The sequence below is a fragment of the Pseudophryne corroboree genome, chromosome 5, assembly GCF_028390025.1.
Source record: "Pseudophryne corroboree isolate aPseCor3 chromosome 5, aPseCor3.hap2, whole genome shotgun sequence".
In the NCBI taxonomy this organism is placed as follows: Eukaryota; Metazoa; Chordata; class Amphibia; order Anura; family Myobatrachidae; genus Pseudophryne; species Pseudophryne corroboree.
This window is the reverse complement of record NC_086448.1, coordinates 117,295,125-117,322,724: the sequence shown is the minus strand read 5'-3', so window position 1 is coordinate 117,322,724 and position 27,600 is coordinate 117,295,125. Positions and strand designations below refer to the sequence as shown.

The 27,600-nt window shown below is 45.2% G+C and overlaps 1 protein-coding gene across 12 annotated transcripts in view; it reads right to left on the bottom strand.

Moving 5' to 3' along the window:
• The window catches only part of KIAA1217 (KIAA1217 ortholog), a 1,254,604-nt gene that overhangs the window by 324,881 nt on the left and 902,123 nt on the right, over positions 1-27,600 (bottom strand). For 8 of the 12 annotated variants that reach the window (XM_063921607.1, XM_063921603.1, XM_063921600.1 and 5 more), the window contains one exon: positions 24,864-24,944. The exons of 3 other annotated variants lie outside the window; for them this stretch is intronic. In XM_063921607.1, coding sequence (XP_063777677.1) covers positions 24,864-24,944 — 81 coding nt within the window. Of the gene's footprint in view, positions 1-24,863; positions 24,945-27,600 lie in introns of those variants that run through there. One more of the 12 variants, XM_063921611.1, reaches the window with a different exon arrangement.

The following is a 27,600-nucleotide window of genomic DNA, read 5'->3' as shown; positions in this document are numbered from 1 at the left end:
CAGGCAATTCTTTCCCACACCCACATGATGGAAAACGGATATCTATACAACATCGCTTGACATGTACGTCTGACTATGTCATTTATATATTGACATGCCCATGCTCACTAGTTTATGTGGGCAAAACTATCAGGTCCTTCCGAGAACGGATCTCTAATCACCGCTCGAATATCAGACAAGCACTAAAAACGGGCGGGTCTGATAAACCAGTAGCCCGACACTTTGTGCAACACAAGCACCAATTAACAGCTTTACGCTATATGGTGATTGACAGAGTACCACCATTACCCAGGGGCGGCGATCGAGCGAAGATTCTATTACGCCAGGAAGCTTATTGGATCCATAGACTGGAGACTGTTCATCCTAAGGGTCTGAATGACACAGTACACCTAAGTATCTTCTTGTAAACCATGTAATAGTTATTTCGTGGTGGTTCCACTAAAGGGCATTTTTTAAATTTTTTCCTTTTTTATTTTTTATTTTTTATTTTTTCTTTCTTTGTTTTCATTTTTGGTAGTGTGTTCTGATCAGTGAGACTAGTCCTGTTATACGATCCATATGTATTATATTTGTCAAAACATTGCAATGTTCAAATACGCAGGATATTCTATGATGTCTAATCACTTGACCTAATGATAGTCTGATTACTCCACACCAATCATTATCAGGGAGTATTGATGACTTAAATGAATGCTGTTTTACTAATCTTTTCCTTTATATATGGATATGGTACAATATTGTTAGTGTGGTTACTAAGAGACCGTGAGTCATCTGATGCGTCCTTGCGTATTATTTGGTTGCCCTGTAGATCATATGTTTCCGTGATGCTCTGATCAGCAAATCACGTGATTTTACACGTGTTTGCGTTCCACTACAGCCGGGCTGTTACTTCCGCTTCCGCTAGCGTGCGTGTCACCAGCGGCGGTGGATTGCAGCGCGGCTGGGTAAGTTTGTTAAAATTAAGTATTATGTGCAATGGATTTAGTGGTGCAAAAAGGTGGGGGTTCTGTCCATACACTGTGTATTACACACCAGTCTATCTTTTAATATATGTTGTTGTGCACGGATATTCCGGGTTTTATATATCACACTGTGATTATTATTGTGGCTATAAAAGGGTGAACTATGTATGTATCATTTGAACCTTGAAAATGGTCTAGTAAGGACCGAAACGTCGGTGTGATTATTATGTCTATGCTACATTAAATCCTGATTGATTACGTGATTCGTCTGGTGAGTGCACTCCTTTCAAGATTTTATGCATTCATGGAGAAGGGATCTTTACTCTTGTCTCATGAACTTTGAGTGACACCCCAGCAAGTGTCTGGTATATGGAGAGTGCCAACATCCTGTGATTTATATATACTTATTTCCTCATGCTCATTCCCTAGTGGAGGTCATCTGGATCTCTTTTGTTGTGCACCCCGATTTAAGCTGGATTTACATATTTTTTCCAATGGATGCTGCTATTGCCCTTATTTGATTTTGGATACTTACTAATTGTTCCATGATTGGTGGACATCAAGATACCTGCCAGGACTGATAGTGCTTATTTATAATTTCTACATTTTTTTTCCTTTTTTCTTTTTTTCTCTTTTTTCTATTTATATAACTATTATGTTTTTGTATTAGTTTTTTCCCATAAGTCTCTGGTTGATACACTCACGTCTAGTTACCTGGGCAGGGTTTATTGATGGAAAACCTTGTTAATCCAGAATTATTGTCTAATGCGGAATATGGTCAGGTGTCTTATACTGATGATGATGCAGAACGCCTTCTCTTTAATTTTGCTGATTTTAATACCATACCGGGAGAAAAGGCAATTGACGTTTATTATAAACTATTGAATCTTAATAAGCGTGAAACTGATCTATTACTACATGGTCAGTTTTTGTCTGACTATTTTCGTAAGAAACAAATTCCACGTGGGTTCCGTGTTCGGAATATCCCCACCATCGGCCGCAATAATCCTGTTTTTTGTAGCCGATGGTGTGGAGTTCTGAACAAGTGCTCACTGGATTTACTATTATTAGTGATTGAGGAGGTTGGAGTTGAACTCAAAAAGGTTAGAAATGACTTGAGTACTAATAAAGAACAATTGGAGGGTGTACTCCTTATTGATAAATCTGAGGATTGGCTTTCTAAGTTAAACACGCAGATTGACAAATATAAAACCGATTTGATCAATTTTAAGCGGAGTAAACTGGAGAAAGTAGAAAAAGACTACAGGGACCATAGGGTGTATGGCTGGTTAGTAGGGAATGATTTTCCTTCTCGTAAAACAAGAGATTTTAGATCCAGGAGGGGTCAATACCAATTTGATCAATATTCTACTGCCTCCAGTTCTGAGAGAGAAAACTCCAACTCTAGAAATTATCAACGTCAACCTTTTTCTCGGGTGGCTACACGGTCACAATTAGACCCTATACAAATAGACACAAAAGGCCCCACCCAAGGAGGGGGTCCTACAAAAAATACAACAAAGAAACCTCCCAAAAATCCACGGGCGAAGTAATTAATTTGTCTTCAGTTACCCTCAGTTCGGACCAGGAAAAGGTTCTCTCACGTGGTTTGTCTTTTATCCCCACTGTACATTTTGATCCTATGAGGTGGAGGATTGATAATTATTGTTTAGCTCGCAATCTTAGACTTAAAGAGAAATTTGCCTCCAATAAACGTGAGATAGCCGATTCCCAGTTCAGAAAGAAAAGTACTTATGATCCATCATCTAATAATATCAATATAAAAACCTTTTCTCGCATGATGGATCAAACGGTTACTGAATGTATGAAAAATTCCACCCAGGGTAGGCCTAATCTCAGCAAGGCAGAAAATATGGCTTTAAAACAACTAAAAGAAAATTTTACCATTACTATACGCCCAGCAGACAAGGGTGGGGCAGTGGTGCTCCAAGATACAACGGTGTACAATGATGAAATCATACGCCAACTCAGTGACGATCACACATATAGGATACTGGATAGTGATCCTACTGCAATATTTAAAAGGAGGTTGGATATGGTGATAGAGGGTGCATTAAATATGGGCATTATTACTGAAACTGTGTCATCCTTTTTACACACAGATTTCCCTATATGCCCTATTATATATACACTGCCGAAAGTGCACAAGAATATGGAAACTCCACCGGGCAGACCCATTATTTCTGCCCGGGGGTCATTATTCCAACCAGTTGCACGATATCTTGACACCTACCTCCAACCATGTGTGAAAAAAATAAAGAGTTACATCAAAGACACTGGTGACTTCATAAATGAGTTAAAATCTATTGTGGTCGACACTGAAGGCTTTTTGCTAGTCACTATGGATGTATCCTCACTGTATACGGTCATACCTCATCAGGCAGGTATGGCCGCAGTCCGAAGAGCATTGCTAAGCAGTCACCATTGTCATCCACCGATTGAGTTCCTGCTGGAACTGCTAGAGATGACTCTTACATGTAATTACTTTAAATTTGGTGACCGATACTACCTCCAAACATCTGGGACCGCAATGGGAAGTAACATAGCTCCGGCGTATGCCAATTTATACATGGAAGAGTATGAACAACAGTATATATTCCAGATGTTTGGTGGTAGTATCGGTTACTATAAACGGTTTGTCACGATCCGGGTATCTGGACGCCATTTCTTACCCATCAGATGCCTCCTAAGGCTGGCTCAGCGCTCCAGGACCGGATTCCATCTGTTATCCTGATGTGTACATTCCTGTATCCTCTCCTGTCACTCTGGGACGCTGTCACAGTAAACGCCATATTACACCTGGCATGGCGTCTCCCGCGGCCTCCGCCGCCGTCCCTGAACTTCTGCATGCAGAGTGTCTGAGTGGCGATTACGTCAGCCGCGGCCTCCGCTGTGTCCGCGTGGTTGGATGTGCATCTGTCAGCCTGGCGCCTCCTGTCTCCGGTGGCCGGCGCCGCCATTACTGTTTTCATTACCACATGGATTACAAACCAAACTTCCCTCCAAGTGTCTGCATGGGCGCAGCCATCTTGGATTCTGTCAGCTGATCATTCACACCAATCTGTTCTCAGTATTGATAATCTGCATAATTGCCTAGCCAATCCCTTCCTTGCTGCAGGTATAAATACACTGTGCCTGAGCAAGGAAGGCGTCAGTGCTTTGGTTGTCAAACCTAGTTCCTGTTTGTCTCTCTCCTGTGATTGTCTTCCAGGTTCCAGCTCCTGTCTCAAGACTTCCACCATAGAGACCCGCACCAGCATTCCACCTGCGGTGTAGCCTGACTCTCCAATCCATTGTGGATTCATCTGTTTCCAGCTACAACATTACCTGCTTCCAGCTCAGCTTCCAGCAGAGTACAGCTTCCCTTAAAGGGCCGGTGTCCTTTCTACACTTTACCACTCTCCACCGGTATTATTATTTCTCCGCTCTCAAGTTCTACATTTCAGTTCATATTTCATCGCTCCCAAGTTCATTTATTATTTAACTGGTTCCAGCCAGTATCCACTCCGTGCTAACAACAGTCTGGTTCCAGCCAGTATCCACAGCAGCTGTTTTATCTTCAGCAACCCAGCTTTTCCTGGAACACCAGCTGGCACAATCCTGGGTTATCTCCATTGCTACAGTCGGGCCTGGTAAGGACTTTCCATCTAGAAGATCATAAGAACTATCTCACACTACCAGTGCCCTGTGGCTCCTGCCATCCTGTAGTACCCAGGAACTGTATTTATTCTTTGCTGACTTTTACGTTTTCTTTTACTGCTGCTGTGTTGCGGAGTTGTCATAATAAACATCATTGACTTTTATCCAAGTTGTCGTGGTCACGCCTTCGGGCAGTTATTATTCATGTTACTTACATGTCCAGGGGTCTGATACAACCTCCCAGGTTCCGGTACATCTCAGCCCCTACAACTGAGGCTGCCTCCCGTCAGCTCAGGCCCTCAGTTGTGACAGTAAGCACTGACCTAATGAATCCAGCCGGAGACCAGGATCAAGCGGCCAGGCCGATGCAAGAACTGGCAGCCCGACTAGAACATCAGGAGGCTGCACAGGGCCACATCATCCGCTGTCTCCAGGATCTCTCTACTCGGCTGGATGGGATTCAGACAACTCTCCGTGGATCAGGCGCGTCTGGTGCGTCAACCACAGTGACTCCAGCTATAACCCCACCCACCTTACCCATTTCTGCTCCACGTCTTCATCTTCCAACGCCAGCAAAATTTGACGGATCTCCAAGATTCTGCAGGGGATTTCTCAACCAGTGTGAGATTCAGTTTGAGCTACAACCTGGCAATTTTCCCAGTGACCGTACAAAAATTGCCTACATTATTTCTCTTCTCAGTGGCTCAGCCCTTGATTGGGCATCACCGTTATGGGAGAGGTCCGACACCCTGTTATCTTCCTACACTGCCTTCGTGTCAACATTCAGGCGCATCTTCGACGAGCCAGGCCGGGTAACCTCAGCTTCATCCGAGATTCTCCGTTTACGCCAGGGGTCACGTACTGTAGGACAATATCTGATAAAGTTCCAGATCCTGGCATCCGAACTGGCATGGAACGACGAGGCCCTGTATGCTGCATTCTGGCATGGCTTATCTGAGCGTATTAAAGATGAGTTAGCTACCAGAGACTTACCTTCTAAGTTAGATGAGCTAATCTCACTCTGCACGAAAGTTGATTTACGTTTCAGAGAGAGAGCAACTGAGCGTGGAAGATCATCTGCTCCAAAATCTTCTGCTCCTCCTCCTCGTCAACTGTCACCATCTAAAGATGAGCCCATGCAACTTGGCCGTTCCCGTTTAACTCCTGCTGAGCGCCGAAGACGTCTCTCCGAGTTTCTCTGTCTCTATTGTGCAGCTCCGTCTCACACCATTAATGCCTGTCCCAAACGTCCGGGAAACTCCAAATCCTAGCTCGCCAAGGAGAGGGCCGGCTAGGAGTAATGATCTCCTCTCCATCTCCTCAAGATTGTAATCTCCCAGTCTCGCTTCAAGTTGCTCAACGTTATCGGAACGTCATTGCCCTCCTTGATTCCGGAGCAGCTGGGAACTTTATTACCGAAGCCTATGTTAAACGGTGGTCCCTACCCACCGAGAGACTTCCTTCGTCCATTTCTTTAACTGCCGTGGATGGCAGCAAAATTTTTGATGCAGTTATTTCTTTAAGGACTCTACCAGTTCGTCTGAGAGTGGGAGTTCTTCATTCCGAACTTATTTCTTTTTTAGTGATTCCAAGAGCCACACATCCTGTGGTCCTGGGCCTTCCATGGCTCCGTCTTCACAATCCTACAATTGATTGGACGACTACGCAAATCCTGGCATGGGGTTCCTCCTGTGCTGAGACATGTTTGTTTAAAGTATTGCCTGTCTGTTCTTCCTCCCCCAGGTCGTCTGATGTTCCACCTCCTCCATATCAAGATTTCACGGATGTGTTCAGTAAAGCTTCTGCTGATATCCTTCCTCCTCATAGAGAATGGGACTGTCCGATTGATCTCGTTCCAGGGAAGGTTCCACCTCGAGGCCGAACTTATCCGTTGTCTCTGCCTGAGACGCATTCTATGGAGGAATATATTAAAGAGAACCTAGCAAAGGGGTTCATTCGACCTTCTTCTTCTCCAGCCGGCGCAGGCTTCTTTTTTGTAAAAAAGAAAGATGGTGGTCTGCGGCCGTGCATCGACTACAGAGGTTTGAACGACATTACCATCAAGAACCGTTATCCTTTACCCCTGATTACTGAGCTCTTTGACAGAGTTAGCGGAGCTACCATCTTTACAAAGCTGGACTTGCGAGGTGCATACAATCTCATCCGGATCCGTGAGGGTGACGAGTGGAAGACCGCCTTTAACACCCGTGACGGACATTATGAGTACCTCGTCATGCCCTTCGGATTGAGCAATGCTCCAGCTGTCTTCCAGCATTTTGTCAATGAGATCTTCAGAGACATTCTATACCGTCATGTCGTGGTCTATCTAGACGATATCCTCATTTTTGCCAACGATTTAGAGGAACATCGTTTTTGGGTTAAAGAGGTTCTGTCCCGTCTCCGTGTCAATCATCTCTATTGCAAATTAGAAAAATGCGTCTTTGAAGTCAAGTCCATTCCGTTTCTAGGGTACATTGTGTCCGGTTCCGGACTAGAGATGGATCCTGAGAAACTACAAGCAATCCAAAATTGGCCGGTACCCTTAACCCTCAAAGGGGTCCAGAGGTTCTTAGGGTTCGCCAACTATTACCGAAAGTTTATACGAGACTTTTCCACCATTGTGGCGCCTATTACTGCTTTCACTAAGAAGGGTGCTAACCCGTCCAAGTGGTCTGAAGAAGCCATGCAAGCATTTCATCTTTTAAAACAAAGGTTCATCTCTGCGCCTGTTCTGAAACAGCCTGACATCGACTCTCCTTTCATCTTAGAGGTGGATGCCTCCTCCGTTGGAGTAGGAGCGGTGTTATCTCAGAGGGCTAAAGATGGCCATTTACACCCTTGCAGTTTCTTCTCCCGGAAGTTCTCCCCAGCTGAGCGCAACTATGCCATTGGCGACCAGGAGTTGCTAGCCATCAAGCTCGCTCTAGAAGAGTGGAGGTATCTGTTGGAGGGAGCTTCTCATTCAATCACCATACTTACAGACCACAAGAACCTTTTATATCTGAAAGGCGCACAATGTCTCAACCCTCGTCAGGCCAGATGGGCACTTTTCTTTTCCAGGTTCGACTTTAAACTCCAGTTCTGTCCGGGCTCTCAGAATCGCAAGGCCGATGCCCTTTCCCGCTCATGGGAGCAAGAAAATGAGTCAGAGTCTTCAGACAAGCATCCTATTATAAATCCGTTGGCATTCTCCACGGTAGGGATGGACTCTACGCCCCCATCAGGGAAAAGTTTTGTGAAACCGATGCTAAGGAAGAAGCTCATGCATTGGGCCCATGCTTCCCGTTTTGCCGGACATACAGGTATCCAAAAAACCCTGGAGTTTATCTCTAGGTCCTATTGGTGGCCAACTCTGAAAAAGGACGTCTTGGAGTTTATTGCATCTTGCCCAAAGTGTGCTCAACATAAGGTATCCCGCCAGTCGCCTGCGGGGCAACTGGTTCCACTATCTGTTCCCCGTCGACCTTGGACCCATTTGTCGATGGATTTTATTACAGATTTACCCATGTGCAACAAGTTCAATACCATCTGGGTGGTAGTTGACCGGTTCACCAAGATGGCACACTTCATTCCTCTCTCCGGTCTTCCGTCAGCTTCCAAGTTGGCTCAAGTATTCATACAAGAGATCTTCCGACTCCACGGTCTTCCTGAAGAAATTATCTCAGATCGAGGAGTTCAATTCACAGCCAAATTCTGGCGAAGTTTATGTCAAGTCCTCCAAGTCAAGCTAAAGTTTTCCACGGCTTACCATCCTCAGACCAATGGTCAAACCGAGAGGGTGAATCAGGACTTGGAGGCCTTCCTCCGCATCTATGTGTCCTCCTCTCAAGATGACTGGGTTCAATTACTTCCCTGGGCCGAGTTCTGTCATAACAACCAGTATCATTCTTCATCTGCTTCAACACCATTCTTCACTAACTTTGGATTCCACCCTAAAGTCCCTGAGTTCCAACCGCTTCCAGCAACTTCTGTTCCCGCAGTGGATATCACCTTGCATCAGTTTGCCAATATCTGGAAGAGCGTACGATCAGCTCTGCTCAAGGCATCGTTCAGGTACAAGAAGTTTGCGGATAAGAAGCGTCGAGCAGTTCCTGCTCTCAAGGTGGGTGATCGGGTATGGTTATCCACGAAGAATTTGAGGTTAAGAGTTCCCAGTATGAAGTTTGCACCTCGCTATATCGGTCCTTTCAAGATTGAACAAGTCATCAATCCTGTTGCTTACAGACTCCAGTTGCCTCCCTTCTTAAAAATACCCAGGACATTCCATGTTTCCCTGTTGAAACCGCTGATCTTGAATCGGTTTCATTCCTCACTTCCTCCAACTCCGAAAGTCCAAACTCAACGAGGCGTTGAGTATGAAGTGGCCAAGATCCTGGACTCACGTCACCGTTACGGTCAACTACAATATCTTATTGACTGGAAAGGTTATGGTCCTGAGGAACGTTCATGGACCAATGCTTCTGATGTCCATGCTCCTGCCTTGGTCCGGAGATTCCATTCCAAGTTTCCTCAAAAGCCAAAGAAGTGTCCTGGGGCCACTCCTAAAGGGGGGGGGTGCTGTCACGATCCGGGTATCTGGACGCCATTTCTTACCCATCAGATGCCTCCTAAGGCTGGCTCAGCGCTCCAGGACCGGATTCCATCTGTTATCCTGATGTGTACATTCCTGTATCCTCTCCTGTCACTCTGGGACGCTGTCACAGTAAACGCCATATTACACCTGGCATGGCGTCTCCCGCGGCCTCCGCCGCCGTCCCTGAACTTCTGCATGCAGAGTGTCTGAGTGGCGATTACGTCAGCCGCGGCCTCCGCTGTGTCCGCGTGGTTGGATGTGCATCTGTCAGCCTGGCGCCTCCTGTCTCCAGTGGCCGGCGCCGCCATTACTGTTTTCATTACCACATGGATTACAAACCAAACTTCCCTCCAAGTGTCTGCATGGGCGCAGCCATCTTGGATTCTGTCAGCTGATCATTTCCACCAATCTGTTCTCAGTATTGATAATCTGCATAATTGCCTAGCCAATCCCTTCCTTGCTGCAGGTATAAATACACTGTGCCTGAGCAAGGAAGGCGTCAGTGCTTTGGTTGTCAAACCTAGTTCCTGTTTGTCTCTCTCCTGTGATTGTCTTCCAGGTTCCAGCTCCTGTCTCAAGACTTCCACCATAGAGACCCGCACCAGCATTCCACCTGCGGTGTAGCCTGACTCTCCAATCCATTGTGGATTCATCTGTTTCCAGCTACAACATTACCTGCTTCCAGCTCAGCTTCCAGCAGAGTACAGCTTCCCTTAAAGGGCCGGTGTCCTTTCTACACTTTACCACTCTCCACCGGTATTATTATTTCTCCGCTCTCAAGTTCTACATTTCAGTTCATATTTCATCGCTCCCAAGTTCATTTATTATTTAACTGGTTCCAGCCAGTATCCACTCCGTGCTAACAACAGTCTGGTTCCAGCCAGTATCCACAGCAGCTGTTTTATCTTCAGCAACCCAGCTTTTCCTGGAACACCAGCTGGCACAATCCTGGGTTATCTCCATTGCTACAGTCGGGCCTGGTAAGGACTTTCCATCTAGAAGATCATAAGAACTATCTCACACTACCAGTGCCCTGTGGCTCCTGCCATCCTGTAGTACCCAGGAACTGTATTTATTCTTTGCTGACTTTTACGTTTTCTTTTACTGCTGCTGTGTTGCGGAGTTGTCATAATAAACATCATTGACTTTTATCCAAGTTGTCGTGGTCACGCCTTCGGGCAGTTATTATTCATGTTACTTACATGTCCAGGGGTCTGATACAACCTCCCAGGTTCCGGTACATCTCAGCCCCTACAACTGAGGCTGCCTCCCGTCAGCTCAGGCCCTCAGTTGTGACACGGTTCATAGATGACGTGTTTTTGCTATGGTCTGGTGATAAAGCTGCCTTGGAGAGTATGGTGACGCACCTCAATCAATTAGACACACCGATTCGTTTTACTATGGAATGTGATCTTAATAGTATTAATTTTCTGGACGTGACTGTATTCACCACTGACAGGGGTTATGGATTTAAGTTATACAGGAAGATCACTGATCGGAACACACTACTACACTATGGCAGCTACCACCCAAAACCACTCAAAGAGAGCTTACCTATTTCCCAATTCATTAGGGTCATGCGCAACAACTCGGACACTCAGATCATTAATGACCAATTGTTGGAGATGCAACATCGGTTCCTCGAGAGGGGATATCACCCCAATGTGGTTGAAAAATGTTTACGCAAAGCTGAAATCCGCTTTAAGGGCGGTAAAAAATCCACAAGCAAGATGGAAAAACCGTTTGTGTTCTTGACGACTTATGACACAGGTAGCTTTGCCACGAGAACTGCTATGAAAAAGAATTGGGGGATTGTGGCAACTGACAATACCCTCAAAGATGTACTCCCGAAACAACCACTAATAGCCTACAGACGTGGACCAAACCTACGTAATATGTTGATGCGTCCGGACCAATCAGTGGTGAAGGAGGTGGAAGGATGGCTACCCCCAAAGAAGCTTGGGTGCTACAAATGCCCAAATTGTACGACATGTAGGGGTATGCTAACAGGCAATTCTTTCCCACACCCACATGATGGAAAACGGATATCTATACAACATCGCTTGACATGTACGTCTGACTATGTCATTTATATATTGACATGCCCATGCTCACTAGTTTATGTGGGCAAAACTATCAGGTCCTTCCGAGAACGGATCTCTAATCACCGCTCGAATATCAGACAAGCACTAAAAACGGGCGGGTCTGATAAACCAGTAGCCCGACACTTTGTGCAACACAAGCACCAATTAACAGCTTTACGCTATATGGTGATTGACAGAGTACCACCATTACCCAGGGGCGGCGATCGAGCGAAGATTCTATTACGCCGGGAAGCTTATTGGATCCATAGACTGGAGACTGTTCATCCTAAGGGTCTGAATGACACAGTACACCTAAGTATCTTCTTGTAAACCATGTAATAGTTATTTCGTGGTGGTTCCACTAAAGGGCATTTTTTAAATTTTTTCCTTTTTTATTTTTTATTTTTTCTTTCTTTGTTTTCATTTTTGGTAGTGTGTTCTGATCAGTGAGACTAGTCCTGTTATACGATCCATATGTATTATATTTGTCAAAACATTGCAATGTTCAAATACGCAGGATATTCTATGATGTCTAATCACTTGACCTAATGATAGTCTGATTACTCCACACCAATCATTATCAGGGAGTATTGATGACTTAAATGAATGCTGTTTTACTAATCTTTTCCTTTATATATGGATATGGTACAATATTGTTAGTGTGGTTACTAAGAGACCGTGAGTCATCTGATGCGTCCTTGCGTATTATTTGGTTGCCCTGTAGATCATATGTTTCCGTGATGCTCTGATCAGCAAATCACGTGATTTTACACGTGTTTGCGTTCCACTACAGCCGGGCTGTTACTTCCGCTTCCGCTAGCGTGCGTGTCACCAGCGGCGGTGGATTGCAGCGCGGCTGGGTAAGTTTGTTAAAATTAAGTATTATGTGCAATGGATTTAGTGGTGCAAAAAGGTGGGGGTTCTGTCCATACACTGTGTATTACACACCAGTCTATCTTTTAATATATGTTGTTGTGCACGGATATTCCGGGTTTTATATATCACACTGTGATTATTATTGTGGCTATAAAAGGGTGAACTATGTATGTATCATTTGAACCTTGAAAATGGTCTAGTAAGGACCGAAACGTCGGTGTGATTATTATGTCTATGCTACATTAAATCCTGATTGATTACGTGATTCGTCTGGTGAGTGCACTCCTTTCAAGATTTTATATATATATATATATATATATATATATATATATATATATATATATAATAAGAATTTACTCACCGGTAATTCTATTTCTCGTAGTCCGTAGTGGATGCTGGGAACTCCGTAAGGACCATGGGTAATAGACGAGCTCCGCAGGAGACTGGGCACTCTAAAAGAAAGATTAGGTACTATCTGGTGTGCACTGGCTCCTCCCTCTATGCCCCTCCTCCAGACCTCAGTTAGGGAAACTGTGCCCGGAAGAGCTGACACAACAAGGAAAGGATTTGGAATCCAGGGTAAGACTCATACCAGCCACACCAATCACACTGTACAACTTGTGATAACCATACCCAGTTAACAGTATGAACAACAACTGAGCCTCCGTTTACGGATGGCTCATAACAATAACCCTTTAGTGAAGCAATAACTATATACATGTATTGCAGAGAGTCCGCATTGGGACGGGCGCCCAGCATCCACTACGGACTACGAGAAATAGAATTACCGGTGAGTAAATTCTTATTTTCTCTGACGTCCTAGTGGATGCTGGGAACTCCGTAAGGACCATGGGGATTATACCAAAGCTCCCAAACGGGCGGGAGAGTGCGGATGACTCTGCAGCACCGAATGGGCAAACTCAAGGTCCTCCTCAGCCAGGGTATCAAACTTGTAGAATTTTGCAAATGTGTTTGAACCCGACCAAGTAGCAGCTCGGCAAAGCTGTAATGCCGAGACCCCTCGGGCAGCCGCCCAAGAAGAGCCCACCTTCCTTGTGGAATAGGCCTTCACCGATTTTGAATGCGGCAATCCAGCCGCAGAATGAGCCTGCTGAATCGTGCTACAGATCCAGCGAGCAATAGTTTGCTTTGAAGCAGGAGCACCCAGCTTGTTGGGTGCATGCAGGATAAATAGCGAGTCAGTTTTTCTGACTCCAGCCGTCCTGGAAACATAAATTTTCAAAGCCCGGACGACGTCCAGCAACTTGGAATCCTCCAAGTCCCGAGTAGCCGCAGGCACCACAATAGATTGGTTCAAATGAAACGCTGACACCACCTTTGGGAGAAATTGGGGACGTGACCTCAATTCTGCCCTGTCCATATGGAAGATCAGATATGGGCTTTTACAAGACAAAGCCGCCAATTCTGACACACGCCTAGCCGAAGCTAAGGCCAATAGCATAACCACCTTCCACGTGAGATACTTTAGCTCCACGGTCTTAAGTGGCTCAAACCAGTGTGATTTCGGGAAATCCAACACAACGTTAAGATCCCAAGGTGCCACTGGAGGCACAAAAGGGGGCTGAATATGCAGCACTCCCTTAACAAACGTCTGAACTTCAGGCAGTGAAGCCAGTTCTTTTTGAAAGAAAATAGATAGGGCCGAAATCTGGACCTTTATGGATCCTAATTTTAGGCCCATAGACACTCCTGACTGTAGGAAGTGCAGGAATCGACCCAGCTGGAATTCTTCTGTAGGGACTTTCCTGGCCTCACACCAAGCAACATATTTTCGCCATATTCGGTGATAATGTTTTGCTGTCACGTCTTTCCTAGCCTTTATCAGCGTAGGAATAACTTCATCCGGAATGCCCTTTTCCGCTAGGATCCGGTGTTCAACCGCCATGCCGTCAAACGCAGCCGCGGTAAGTCTTGGAACAGACAGGGCCCCTGTTGTAACAGGTCCTGTCTGAGAGGCAGAGGCCATGGGTCCTCTGAGATCATTTCTTGTAGTTCTGGGTACCAAGTTCTTCTTGGCCAATCCGGAACGATGAGTATAGTTCTTACTCTTCTCTTTCTTACTATCCTCAGTACCTTGGGTATGAGAGGAAGAGGAGGGAACACATAAACCGACTGGTACACCCACGGTGTCACTAGTGCGTCCACAGCTATCGCCTGAGGGTCCCTTGACCTGGCGCAATATTTTTTTAGCTTTTTGTTGAGACGGGACGCCATCATGTCCACCTGTGGCAGTTCCCAGCGATTTACAATCTGTGTGAAGACTTTTTGATGAAGTCCCCACTCTCCCGGGTGGAAGTCGTGCCTGCTGAGGAAGTCTGCTTCCCAGTTGTCCACTCCTGGAATGAACACTGCTGACAGTGCTAGCACGTGATTCTCCGCCCATCGAAGAATCCTTGTGGCTTCTGCCATTGCCATCCTGCTTCTCGTGCCGCCCTGGCAGTTTACATGGGCGACCGCCGTGATGTTGTCTGACTGAATCAGTACAGGTTGGTTTTGAAGCAGGGGCTCTGCTTGACTCAGGGCGTTGTAAATGGCCCTTAGTTCCAGTATATTTATGTGTAGTGAAGTCTCCAGACTTGACCACTGTCCTTGGAAGTTTCTTCCCTGAGTGACAGCCCCCCATCCTCGGAGGCTTGCATCCGTGGTCACCAGGACCCAGTCCTGTATGCCGAACCTGCGGCCCTCGAGAAGATGAGCACTCTGCAGCCACCACAGCAGAGACACCCTGGCCCTTGGGGACAGGGTGATCAACCGATGCATCTGAAGATGCGATCCGGACCATTTATCTAACAGATCCCACTGAAAGATCCTTGCATGGAACCTGCCGAAGGGAATTGCTTCGTAAGCAGCCACCATCTTTCCCAGGACTCGCGTGCAGTGATGCACCGATACCTGTTTTGGTTTCAGGAGGTCCCTGACCAGAGATGACAATTCCTGGGCCTTCTCCACCGGGAGAAACACCTTCTACTGTTCTGTGTCCAGAATCATGCCCAGGAAAAGCAGACGCGTCGCAGGAATCAGCTGCGACTTTGGGATATTCAGAATCCAGCCGTGCTGTTGCAACACTTCCTGAGAGAGTGCTACGCTGACCAACAACTGCTCTCTGGACCTCGCCTTTATGAGGAGATCGTCCAAGTACGGGATAATTATAACTCCCTTCTTCCGAAGGAGTATCATCATTTCGGCCATTACCTTGGTAAATATTCTCGGTGCAGTGGAGAGACCAAACGGCAACGTCTGGAATTGGTAATGACAGTCTTGTACCACAAACCTGAGGTATTCCTGGTGAGGTGGGTAAATGGGGACATGCAAGTAAGCATCCTTGATGTCCAGCGACACCATAAAATCCCCCTCTTCCAGGCTTGCAATAACCGCCCTGAGCGATTCCATTTTGAACTTGAACTTCTTTATATAAGTGTTCAAGGATTTTAAATTCAGGATGGGTCTCACCGAACCGTCCGGTTTCGGTACCACAAACATTGTGGAATAGTAACCCCTGCCCTGTTGAAGGAGGGGGAACGTGATTATCACCTGCTGGAGGTACAGCTTGTGAATTGCCGCCAGTACTACCTCCCTTTCCCTGGGAGCAGCTGGCAAGGCTGATTTGAGGTAACGGCGAGGGGGAGTCGCCTCGAACTCCAGCTTGTATCCCTGAGATACAATTTGTATAGCCCAGAGATCCACTTGTGAGCGAACCCACTGGTTGCTGAAGTTTCGGAGATGCGCCCCCACCGCACCTGGCTCCGCCTGTGGAGCCCCAACGTCATGCGGTGGACTTAGTGGAAGCTGGGGAGGATTTTTGTTCCTGGGAACTGGCTGCCTGGTGCAGTTTCTTTCCTCTACCCTTGCCTCTGGCCAGAAAGGATGCTCCTCTGACCCGCTTGCCTTTCTGAGGCCGAAAGGACTGCATTTGATAATACGGTGCTTTCTTAGGCTGTGAGGGAACCTGAGGTAAAAAAGTCGACTTCCCAGCAGTTGCTGTGGATACGAGGTCCGAGAGACCGTCCCCAAACAATTCCTCACCCTTATAAGGCAAAACCTCCATGTGTTTTTTAGAATCAGCATCACCTGTCCACTGCCGAGTCCATAATACTCTCCTGGCAGAAATGGACATTGCATTAATTCTAGATGCCAGCAGGCAAATGTCCCTCTGTGCATCCCGCATATATAAGACGACGTCTTTTATATGTTCTATGGTTAGCAAAATAGTATCCCTGTCGAGGGAATCAATGTTGTCTGACAGGGTATCAGTCCATGCTGCTGCAGCACTACACATCCAGGCTGAAGCAATAGCAGATCTCAGTAGAGTACCAGAGTGTGTATACACAGACTTCAGGATAGCTTCCTGCTTTCTATCCGCAGGATCCTTTAGGGCAGCCGTATCCTGAGACGGCAGTGCCACCCTTTTAGATAAGCGTGTTAGCGCCTTGTCCACCCTAGGGGATGTTTCCCAACGTAACCTATCCGTTGGTGGGAAAGGGTACGCCATCAGTAACCTCTTAGAAATTACTAGTTTCTTATCAGGGGAACTCCACACTTCTTCACACAAATCATTTAATTCATCAGATGGGGGAAAAGTCACTGGCTGCTTTTTCTCCCCAAACATAATACCCCTCTTGGTGGTAACCGGGTTAATATCAGAAATGTGCAATACATCTTTCATTGCAGTAATCATGCATCGGATGGCTTTTGTAGACTGTACATTTGTCTCATCCTCATCTACACTGGAGTCAGACTCCGTGTCGACATCTGTGTCTACCATCAGAGCTAGCGGGCGTTTATGAGCCCCTGACGGCTTCTGAGTCGCCTCGGCAGGCGCGGGCTGAGACCCCGGCTGTCCCAAGGCTGCTGCGTCATCGAACCTTTTATGTAAGGAGTTGACACTGTCGGTTAAGACCTTCCACATATCCATCCAATCAGGTGTCGGCCCCGTCGGGGGCGACACCACACTTATCTGCCTCTGCTCCGCCTCCACGTAACCCTCATCAAACATGTCGACACAGCCGTACCGACACACCGCACACACACAGGGATTGATGAGGACAGGACCCCACAAAGTTCTTTGGGGAGACAGAGAGAGAGTATGCCAGCACACACCACAGCGCTATATAACACAGGGATTTACACTGCTAATAAGTGATTTTCCCAATAGCTGCTTGTCTGTATCGATTTGCGCCTAAATTTATGTGCCCCCCCTTTCTTTTTAACCCGTCTTGTACCTGGATACTGCAGGGGAGAGCTTGGGGAGCGTGCTTCCAGCGGAGCTGTGAAGGGAAAATGGCGCTGGTGTGCTGAGGAAGAAGGCCCCGCCCCCTCAGCGGCGGGCTTCTGTCCCGCGTTTTCTGTAAAGTAATGGCGGGGGTTTTTACACATATACAGTTAACTGACTGTATTATGTGTATTCTTTTGCCAAAAGGTATTGAAATTGCTGCCCAGGGCGCCCCCCCCCCCCCCCCCCAGCGCCCTGCACCCTACAGTGACCGGAGTGTGTGGTGTGCTGTGGGAGCAATGGCGCACAGCTGCAGTGCTGTGCGCTACCTTAATGAAGACAGGGGTCTTCTGCCGCCGATTTCATCGTTTCTTCTGTTTTCTGGCTCTGCAAGGGGGACGGCGGCGCGGCTCCGGGAACGGATGATTGAGGTCAGGCCCTGTGTTCGAACCCTCTGGAGCTAATGGTGTCCAGTAGCCTTAGAAGCACAAGCTAGCTGCACGCAGGTAGGTTTGCTTCTCTCCCCTCAGTCCCACGTAGCAGTGAGTCTGTTGCCAGCAGATCTCACTGAAAATAAAAAACCTAACAAATACTTTCTTTTCTAGCAAGCTCAGGAGAGCCCACTAGGAGCACCCAGCTCTGGACGGCACAGATTCTAACTGAGGTCTGGAGGAGGGGCATAGAGGGAGGAGCCAGTGCACACCAGATAGTACCTAATCTTTCTTTTAGAGTGCCCAGTCTCCTGCGGAGCCCGTCTATTCCCCATGGTCCTTACGGAGTTCCCAGCATCCACTAGGACGTCAGAGAAATATATATATATATATATATATAATATTCGCCTGTACACAGAGCTGTGTAGGTTATGTGAAATAATACCACAGTAGGCTACAATGGTGGCTCCTACTTACCTTTAGTAGGGCGGCTGCCACTACCCCCATGCCTGGTCCCAGCACCTGCACAATGGATCCGGAAGGTGCCGGGACTGGCGAATGCACAGATGCAATTGCGCAAACTCCCGGTTTTTATAGACTGCATCAGCTGCAGCCCATAGAAGTTGGATCGGATTGGGCTGCGTCAAAGGCATGGAGTGGCTTCTTATAGGAAGCCAGCTCTTTGCTTATCACAGCCCGTTCTGGCAGTCCTAGGGGGAGAAACACCTCCCTATGGGGCTGCCTTGTATGTCTGTGACTGACAGGTAGGACTTCCAATAGGAAGTTACTGCCAGTCACAGTGAAGTCAGTGCAGTTACGGACAGCATCTGGCTTCACTGACACTGAGCTGGGTGGCGGATTTTACCTGGTGGGGGGGCTGCATAGATAAAATCTGCCACTGGTAGTCTATAGTATTTGTCCAAAGTATCCATAATTAAATAAAATTAGCCAAACAGGTGCATTTACATCTTTTGTGATAACATTTCAGAGAACAGTGGTGCTTACACTGTTTTCACTTGGACCCCTACTGTGCCAATGTTTGGGGGCCCCAAATGGCAGTCCACTATTGTTCTGGGAGGGTGTGGTCCAACAGATCTACAGTAAAAAGATAGACAGTCATATCCCAGCTTACCTGTCTGTAGTGACATTGTGAGAGGCTTGCATTCTAAAGTGAGGCTTGGCTTATTAAGTGAGTTTGAAACAGCAGCAGGTGAGTTAGAATACAGAAAAAGGTGAGTTTTATAATACACAAAAAGTGACACAAAGATTTGCAATACCATTAACATCTGATACAATGTTTGGCCTTGTGCAGTGCAATGGATGTAAAGCATTTGTTTGGAAAGAGGCATTGTGGAGACTCGGCTGCTGTCCAATCTATGAGCAATTTTCTCTGCTGAAGGAGGAGATAGCAAAACTGCATGCTGAGATTTGTAGGATGTCTGTGTCTTTGAAGCCTCCACTGCCTCAGAGAGCCACCAGAAGACATTCTGCCTGGACTACTGTGGGCTCTTAAGGGCAGAGATTTCCAGAGGGACACAGACACCTCCCGCAAGCGGTGACACTGCAAAACTCATATGCTACTATTGCAGGGCTGGAAGATACAACTAATAGAGGCACTACAAAACAGGAGTATATGGGGACTTCTACCAACTATAGGAACAGAAAATGGAACAGGAAAATTGCATCTCCAAAAAGGACTGCACTTCTCTTGGGAGATTCCATCATTAGAGGAATACATCTGGGAAATGCAAATGAAGTAGAGAAACAAGTAAGGTGCTTACCTGGAGCCACAGCTCCAAGGGATAAAGAGCGCATGCTAAGAATTGTGAAGGCAGCAAGAAAAAATGTGGAGGTGGATGTCATTGTCCACCTAGGGACAAATGACCTGGCAAATGCTGAACTCATGGCCGTAAAAGATGAATTTAGGAAGTTAGGGACTGCTCTGAAGCAGGTGGCAACCACTGTATCCTTTTCAGAAGTATTGCCAGTACACAGAGGGGAAGACAAAACTTATTGCATCAGAAACTTCAATGTTTGGCTAAGGACATGGCGCAAGGAGGAGAGATTTGGATTTATAGGCCACAGTCACACCATCTGGCAAGATAGGAGCCTATATAAAAGTGACGGCCTGCACCCATTTTCAAGGGGAACGAGAATACTAACTGAACAGTTTGGATGCTTCATCAAGAACTATTTTAACTAACAGAGGGGGGCAGTAAACCAAACAGGAATAAAGAAAGCTGCTCCCCCAACACAGAGGTATTGTTTCTGCAGGCAAAGGAAATAGGAAGCATATCCACAGCAACAGAAGATAATTCAGATCAAAACCAAATAAAAATAGGAAGAGAGAAGAACATAGCTAGGAACAGAAAAAGCACAAACAAAACTCTAAAAGCTATGTGTGCAAATGCTAGGAGCTTAGGAAATAAAATCCCAGAACTAATTGCTATAATGACAAGGGATGATCTAGACATTGTGGCAATTACAGAGTCATGGTACAATGAAAATCATGACTGGGACATAGCTATACCGGGATATACTTTATTTAGGAAGGACAGAATTGGAAAAATCGGAGGATCGGTAGCAATGTATGTAAAAAAAAAAGCATAAATACTACATTAATACAAAGTATTGAAGAAAAAACTGAGGCCCTTTGGGTGACCATAGAAACAGGGGAAAAGTCGATTATTCGTATTGGCGTGATATACAGGCCACCAGGTCAGGAAAAGGAACTCGACAAGAACCTATTGCAGGACATAACTAAAATGGCATTAAAAGGAGAGGTAATAATCATGGGAGACTTTAATCTTCCTGATGTAAACTGGGAGGTGTCTGTTGCTAGTGCCATTAGAAGTAAGGACATTTTACATTCCCTTCAGGGAGCATCCCTCCACCAACTGGTGAGGGAGCCCACTCGGAAAGACGCAATATTAGACTTAATACTTACAAATGGAGACAGAATATCGAACGTAAAAGTGGGTGAAAACCTGGGATCCAGTGATTATCAAGCAGTATGGTTCAGCATAAAGACAGAGACTGACTCATCCCATACAAAAACAAAGGTGTTGGAATTTAGGAAGACTAATTTTGTAGGGATGGGAAAATGTGTAAGTGATTCTTTGGCAGAGTGGACAAACTTGGAAGCAGTGCAGGAGAGGTGGGAAACATAAAAATGTACAATATTAAAGGCAACAGACCTTTGTATCAAAAGTGTTAGGAAAAACACAAGGAAAAGGAAGCCGGTGTGGTTTGCAAAAGAAGTAGCAAATATTGTGAAAGCAAAAAAGATGGCTTTTAGGAAATATAAGCAGACACAAAATAATGAAGACAAATATTTATATCTTGTTAGACAGAAGGAGACTTAAGGCCCATACACATTCGTCTAATGTTTCCCCCTCCCGGGCCGGTCGGCCGGCGGCCGACTATACACACTGAGCGATATGACTGCTCATATCGCTCAGTGACGTCACGCCCCCGCCCGCCCTGCATGAAGGTCGTGGACGACAGTCCACATCTTTCATGCATGCCCTACCGACAGCGACGATCGTTGCCGACCCGCGTGGCCACGCATCGGTCGTCGCTGGCGGCATACACATTTGACGATAAAATGAGCGACGTCGCTCAAGGAGGGGGAAAATGAGCGACGTCGCTCATTTTATCGTTAAGTGTGTACGGACCTTAAGAAGGTAATCAGATGTGCAAAGGCACAAGCTGAGGAGAAAATGGCCCAGTCAGTGGGTAAAGGAGGCAAAACTTTTTTTAGGTATATAAGCGAAAGGAGAAAAACAAAAGGCAGAACAATAAAACTAAAGACAGACACTGGGAGTCTTGTTGAGGGAGACAATTTAATAGCAGATCATCTTAATAATTATTTTTGCTCAGTATTTACTACTGAAAGAGAGGGGAAGGGGCCACAGTTAAGTTGCACGGATATTCAGAAAAATTAAACAAGTACATTTACAAAGGACAAGGTCCTAACAGAACTCTCAAAGCTGAAAGTGGACAAATCTATGGGGCCAGATGGGATACATCCAAGGATACTAAAAGAACTTAAAGAGGTGCTGGTAGCACCATTGACAGAATTATTCAACCAGTCATTAGCTACAGGAGTAATTCCAGAGGACTGGAAAAGAGCAAACGTAGTCCCACTGTACAAAAGTGGAAGCAAGGAAGAGGCAAACAACTACAGACCAGTGAGTCTTACATCAGTAGTAGGGAAATTGATGGAAACACTCTCAAAAGAAAGAGTTGTAGATTATCTAAAATCCGGCAATTTACAGGATCCCAAACAGCATGGATTCACTGGGGGGAGATCATGTCAAACAAATCTTATTGACTTTTTTGACTGTGTGACTAAAGTGATGGATAAAGGTGGAGCCATGGATATAGCTTATCTAGACTTTAGTAAGGCTTTTGACACTGTTCCACATTGCAGACTGCTAAATAAACTTGAAAGTTTGGGATTGGATATTAGGATTATTGAATGGATAAGATCTTGGTTGAAGGATAGAAAACAGAGAGTTGTGGTAAATGGAGTGCATTCACAGGAAGGAAATGTTACCAGTGGAGTACCCCAGGGATCTGTACTTGGACCAGTGCTTTTTAATATCTTTATTGGTGACATTGCAAATGGCATTAAAGGGAAAGTATGCCTTTTTGCAGATGACACAAAGGTATGCAACAGGGTAGACAAACCAGGTGGGGTAAAACAAATGATTGAGGATCTAGGTAGACTAGAGGAATGGTCAAGAGTGTGGCAATTACAGTTTAATGAAAAAATGCAAAATCATGCACTTGGGTCTCAAAAATCCAAAGGCTAAATATAGTATTAATGGCACTATACTGGAAACTACTGAGGAGGAAAGGGATCTAGGAGTCACTATTTCAGATGACCTAAAGGCAGGTAAGCAATGTAACAAAGCAATGAGAAAGGCTAGTCAGATGCTTGGCTGCATTGGGAGAGGAAACAGCAGCAGAAAGAAAGAAGTAATAATGCCACTGTATAGGTCATTGGTACGGCCTCATGTAGAATACTGTGTTAAATTCTGGAAGCCATATCTTCAAAAGGATATTAATTCATTAGAAACTGTACAAAGAAGGGCAACTAAAATGGTGCATGGTCTACATCACAATACATACCCAGAAAGACTAAGAAATCTCAATATGTATAGTTTGGAGCAGAGAAGGGAAAGGGGGGACATGATAGAAACTTTCAAATATATCAAGGGTTTTAACAAAGTCCAGGAGGGAAGCATTCTCCAAATGAAGAGAAGCAATAGGACACGAGGACATGCACTGAGACTGGAGGGGGGGAGGTTCAGGGGAAATTTGCAGAAAAATTACTTCACAGAAAGGGTAGTGGACAAGTGGAATAGCCTCCCATCAGAGGTGGTAGAGGCTAAGACAGTAGAGCAATTTAAACATGCATGGGATATACATAAGGATATCCTTAAAAAGAAATAAGGATCAAATAAGGTTAGAGATAAAAATAATGTAAAAAAAAAAAAGGGGCAGACTAGATGGGCCAAGTAGTTCTTATCTGCCGACAAATTCTATGTTTCTATGTTTCTATGACAGGATGGTTATATCCCAGCTTACCTGTATGTAGTGACAGGATGGTTATATCCCAGCTTACCTGTATGTAGTGACAGGATGGTTATATCCCAGCTCACCGGTCTGTAGTGACAGGATGGTTATAGCCCAGCTCACCTGTCTGTAGTGACAGGATGGTTATATCCCAGCTCACCTGTCTGTAGTGACAGGATGGTTATATCCCAGCTCACCTGACTGTAGTGACAGGATGATTATATCCCAGCTCACCTGACTGTAGTGACAGGATGGTTATATCCCAGCTCACCTGTCTGTAGTGACAGGATGGTTATATCCCAGCTCACCTGTCTGTAGTGACAGGATGGTTATATCCCAGCTCACCTGTCTGTAGTGACAGGATGGTTATATCCCAGCTTACCTGTATGTAGTGACAGGATGGTTATATCCCACCTCACCTGACTGTAGTGACAGGATGGTTATATCCCAGCTCACTTGTCTGTAGTGACAGGATGGTTATATCCCAGCTCACCTGTCTGTAGTGACAGGATGGTTATATCCCAGCTCACCTGTCTGTAGTGACAGGATGGTTATATCCCAGCTTACCTGTATGTAGTGACAGGATGGTTATATCCCAGCTCACCTGTCTGTAGTGACGGAGTATAGTGTTGCAGTAGTAAGAAGTTGGGGATTTCCTTTCCTCTGGATGAATACAGGCCCCCCATATTGCTAATCCCCAACATGCTACACATGCCAGGCATAATACTTTCGCTCTACAAACATGCACACTTAATTAAACAAACTCAAGGCTGGCTCATTGGATCTTTGATTACACAACTCAGTCTGATTTTCGTCATGATAACTTAAGAAAAGGAGCTGAAGACTTCCATGGATAGCTTCTTTCCTCTGCCCAGTCTGTCACTGGAATTAGGGAGAGGCTTCCAGAGAACACAAGTGGAGAGTTACAGAAGTGGCCGAGCAAGTCGGTGGACTATAGTATGCATTCTCCTTCAGTGGACTATAGTTTGTGGTCAGGAAACAGAACCTTCCCAGCGGAAACCTGGAGTTGCCACCTATCCACGCTATATCTGACTCCTAGGCAAAGACTCATTCACTAATACTGTGTGTGTTTAGGTCAAAATGTGCAGTAAACCGCAACAACAAAAAGTGGACACGTTCATTGTCTAACTTACCTCAGACAGTCCCGTGCAAGATTGCACCTAAATGCAGTGCTGGTGGACGATCCCTACACAGTCAGTATGTGTGAGGTCCATGTCGTCTCAGGGCGCCCTGTGAGTCACTGACTACACTTAGTACCGGAACTGCACAGTGAGTACATGCCATCACTCACTTTCACTTAAAATCACCCTTTGCTGTAATTCATGCAAACCTCCCCCCGTTTTAGCGGCTGCATTCTCACGGCAAACTCCACGCGGTTAGACATGAAAATCTCATGCCTTAAGAAATACAGTAAAACACAGAAAGGAATAATGTACTAACTCTCTGAGAGGATTCAATTTTCATCAAGTACCTTTGAATGTCAAGCTCTGAGTGAAGTGAGGCCAGCATGCACTGCACAGCCTGTGGATGAAGAGAGAAGAGAAAGAGGCATTTTGTAGCTGGAGAATAAAGATCTGTCCTGGCTTCTTGTCCCTGTCATTATCCTTCTCACTAGAGACGTGCATAAAGAGGAGATGCACAAATTGTCAGGGTGGGTGACACACGTTGCAATAAAGTGATCTATAGATGGATTCCAGGTAACAAAAACAGTAACCAGCATTGTAGCACAGTATAATTGTGGGTTAGGAAATTAAAACGTACTGGGACTTGTTTGCTGAACTTACCAGGCTGCAGGTGCCAACTTGCTGCACATGCCAATGTGTCAACACACTTATCAGACTCTTAGTACTACTCACAACTCTGTGAAGTACAATAATGCGACTTATCTGTGCTTCTGAGTGGTGTAAATGGCACTCAGCGTGTCACCTGTTACACTGCCGCTCAATATCAACAGCGGCTTATTTCAATACGGTGTCTTCCCGAGTTCTAGAGCAACCAAAGAAGGATATGCACAAACTACAAAGGCTCAACAGCAAATCGCACAACTCTCTTATAGTACAGTAAATGTCTTCTTACATACTATATACAGAATTTCACTATTATGTGTAGGTACTTCTTCCATATCTGTCTTCCTTGACCTCACCTTAGGACACCTGCGTTATGGCAGGGTACAGAGCCACTGGTTGTATGGAGAAAATCGTACATACAAAAGGTAATGAAAATATGGAGCAAAGGTCAGATGAAGCCTAATCCAGCACCTAGAGGCACACAGGCTTTCTAGGGTAACAGTAAAACATGGGAAAGCTTATGAAGAATCTGTCGATGGCACCAGCAAAAAATATTAATTGAAAAAAATGGACAAACGTCTGTTGCTTCCTGCAGCTGCTTTAGATATTACGAAGGTTTGGGACGCCAACCTCACAATTCATTTTGATTTTGCCCTCTCTACCAGAACCCTATCCTTTAAGGTCGTAGATAGACTACTGCCACATCTCCATGCCTCCTAGTGGTTGTACATAGGTGTCACTTCTTAAGCAGAATTATTTTCCCCATCCTCTATTCAACCCTTCCCTGACCTCTGTACAAAATTGTAACTTAGGTCCCTCAGCCTGGTTTAACTACCTTCAACATAGAAATTGGGATGACCAAGCAACTACTACCCCTGCTGCATTTCTTATACCCCAAACCAAATTATAGCTAGGCTATTTACAACCTCCTCCCACTGTGCTATATCCTACTGGTACCGCTTAATACATCCCTTGACCTGACATATAAGTATCTTGTGCACCAGAAATGGGAAAGTGACCTACAGCGTACCGTTACTCTTGAACAGTGGGAATCAATTCACCTCTTTTCCTTTTCTCTATCTAGGTGCACTAACTACACTAAAATGCACATCATGAAGTGGTATCCATGGCACCTACTATATATGTAATAGATGGTAAGGGTGTCCCCTGTGCAAATCTAACTCTCTCCGCACATGTTACATCTGCCTCCCCTGCAGTGCACATGGTTTTACCCAACTGCTAACAAAGTTCCTGCTGCGATCAACTCAGAATTACCCCCAATATGTATAATGATACATTGATTATTATTATTCAACTAATATGGTGCCAAAGCATACCTCCCAACATGACCCTCTCCAGGAGGGACACAATGCTCTGCTTCTGGACTTTCTCTTAATTTATGATTGCCATCACCTGTTTTGAACAGGTAAATGTATAAGAAAGGTGTTTTAGCACAGGTGATGGCAATCATAAATTAAGAGGGAAGTCCAGGAGCAGAGCGTTGTGTCCCTCCTGGAGAGGGTCATGTTGGGAGGTATGCAAAGTATTATGCTGTTGTATTTGCTGGATAAGACCTATATTATTGGAGCCTGGGAGGCACATTGATGCTCATAGTGAGTTTTGTTTCTTAGTGTGTATTTTTTCTGTTATTTTTTTTAGTGTGTATATAATCAATGTACAAAGATGCCTTGAAAAAGATTCTTGAAGCGAATCGAAACGTTGGCAATTGATAATTAGCAGAATCAACCTGTATGCAATAAAGACAAATAATAACTTTCTACAAAAAAAAGGAGAGTGCCTTTCTTTCACTATTTAAGTGGATTTCGTGGATATAGTAAGGGTAAGCAGATGACATCTGTCTACTCCACAGGTTCTCAAAATCGGTCTTCAGGACCCCACACAGTGCATGTTTTGCAGGTCTCCTCACAGAATCACAAGTGACATAATTCACTTCACCTGTGGACCTTTTAAAATGTGTCAGTTAGTAATTAATACACCTGTGCACTTGCTGGGTTACCTGCAAAATATGCACTGTGTGGGGTCCTGAGGACCGAGTTTGAGAACCACTGGTCTACTCTAAAGAGCACCCCAAATGGTGACAGAGTTTGTTGTGAGTGCCGAATCCCAAGTATAATATATATATATATATATATATATGTAATTTATAATAAACCGCTGATACAAATTATGTATTTATCACTTTAAAAAAAATCTAGCCCTTATAATAAATAAAGTTCTAGAGTTATTTCCAATTTTCTTAAACTGTAGATAATTTCTGTAAAAGTAATAGCCAGCAGATTCTCACTGTTATATATTTAGTACAGATTTGAAAATAACAGCAACTGTATATCCGGTTGCTATTGGTTGCTGCACTGTTTTGGAGGATTTGC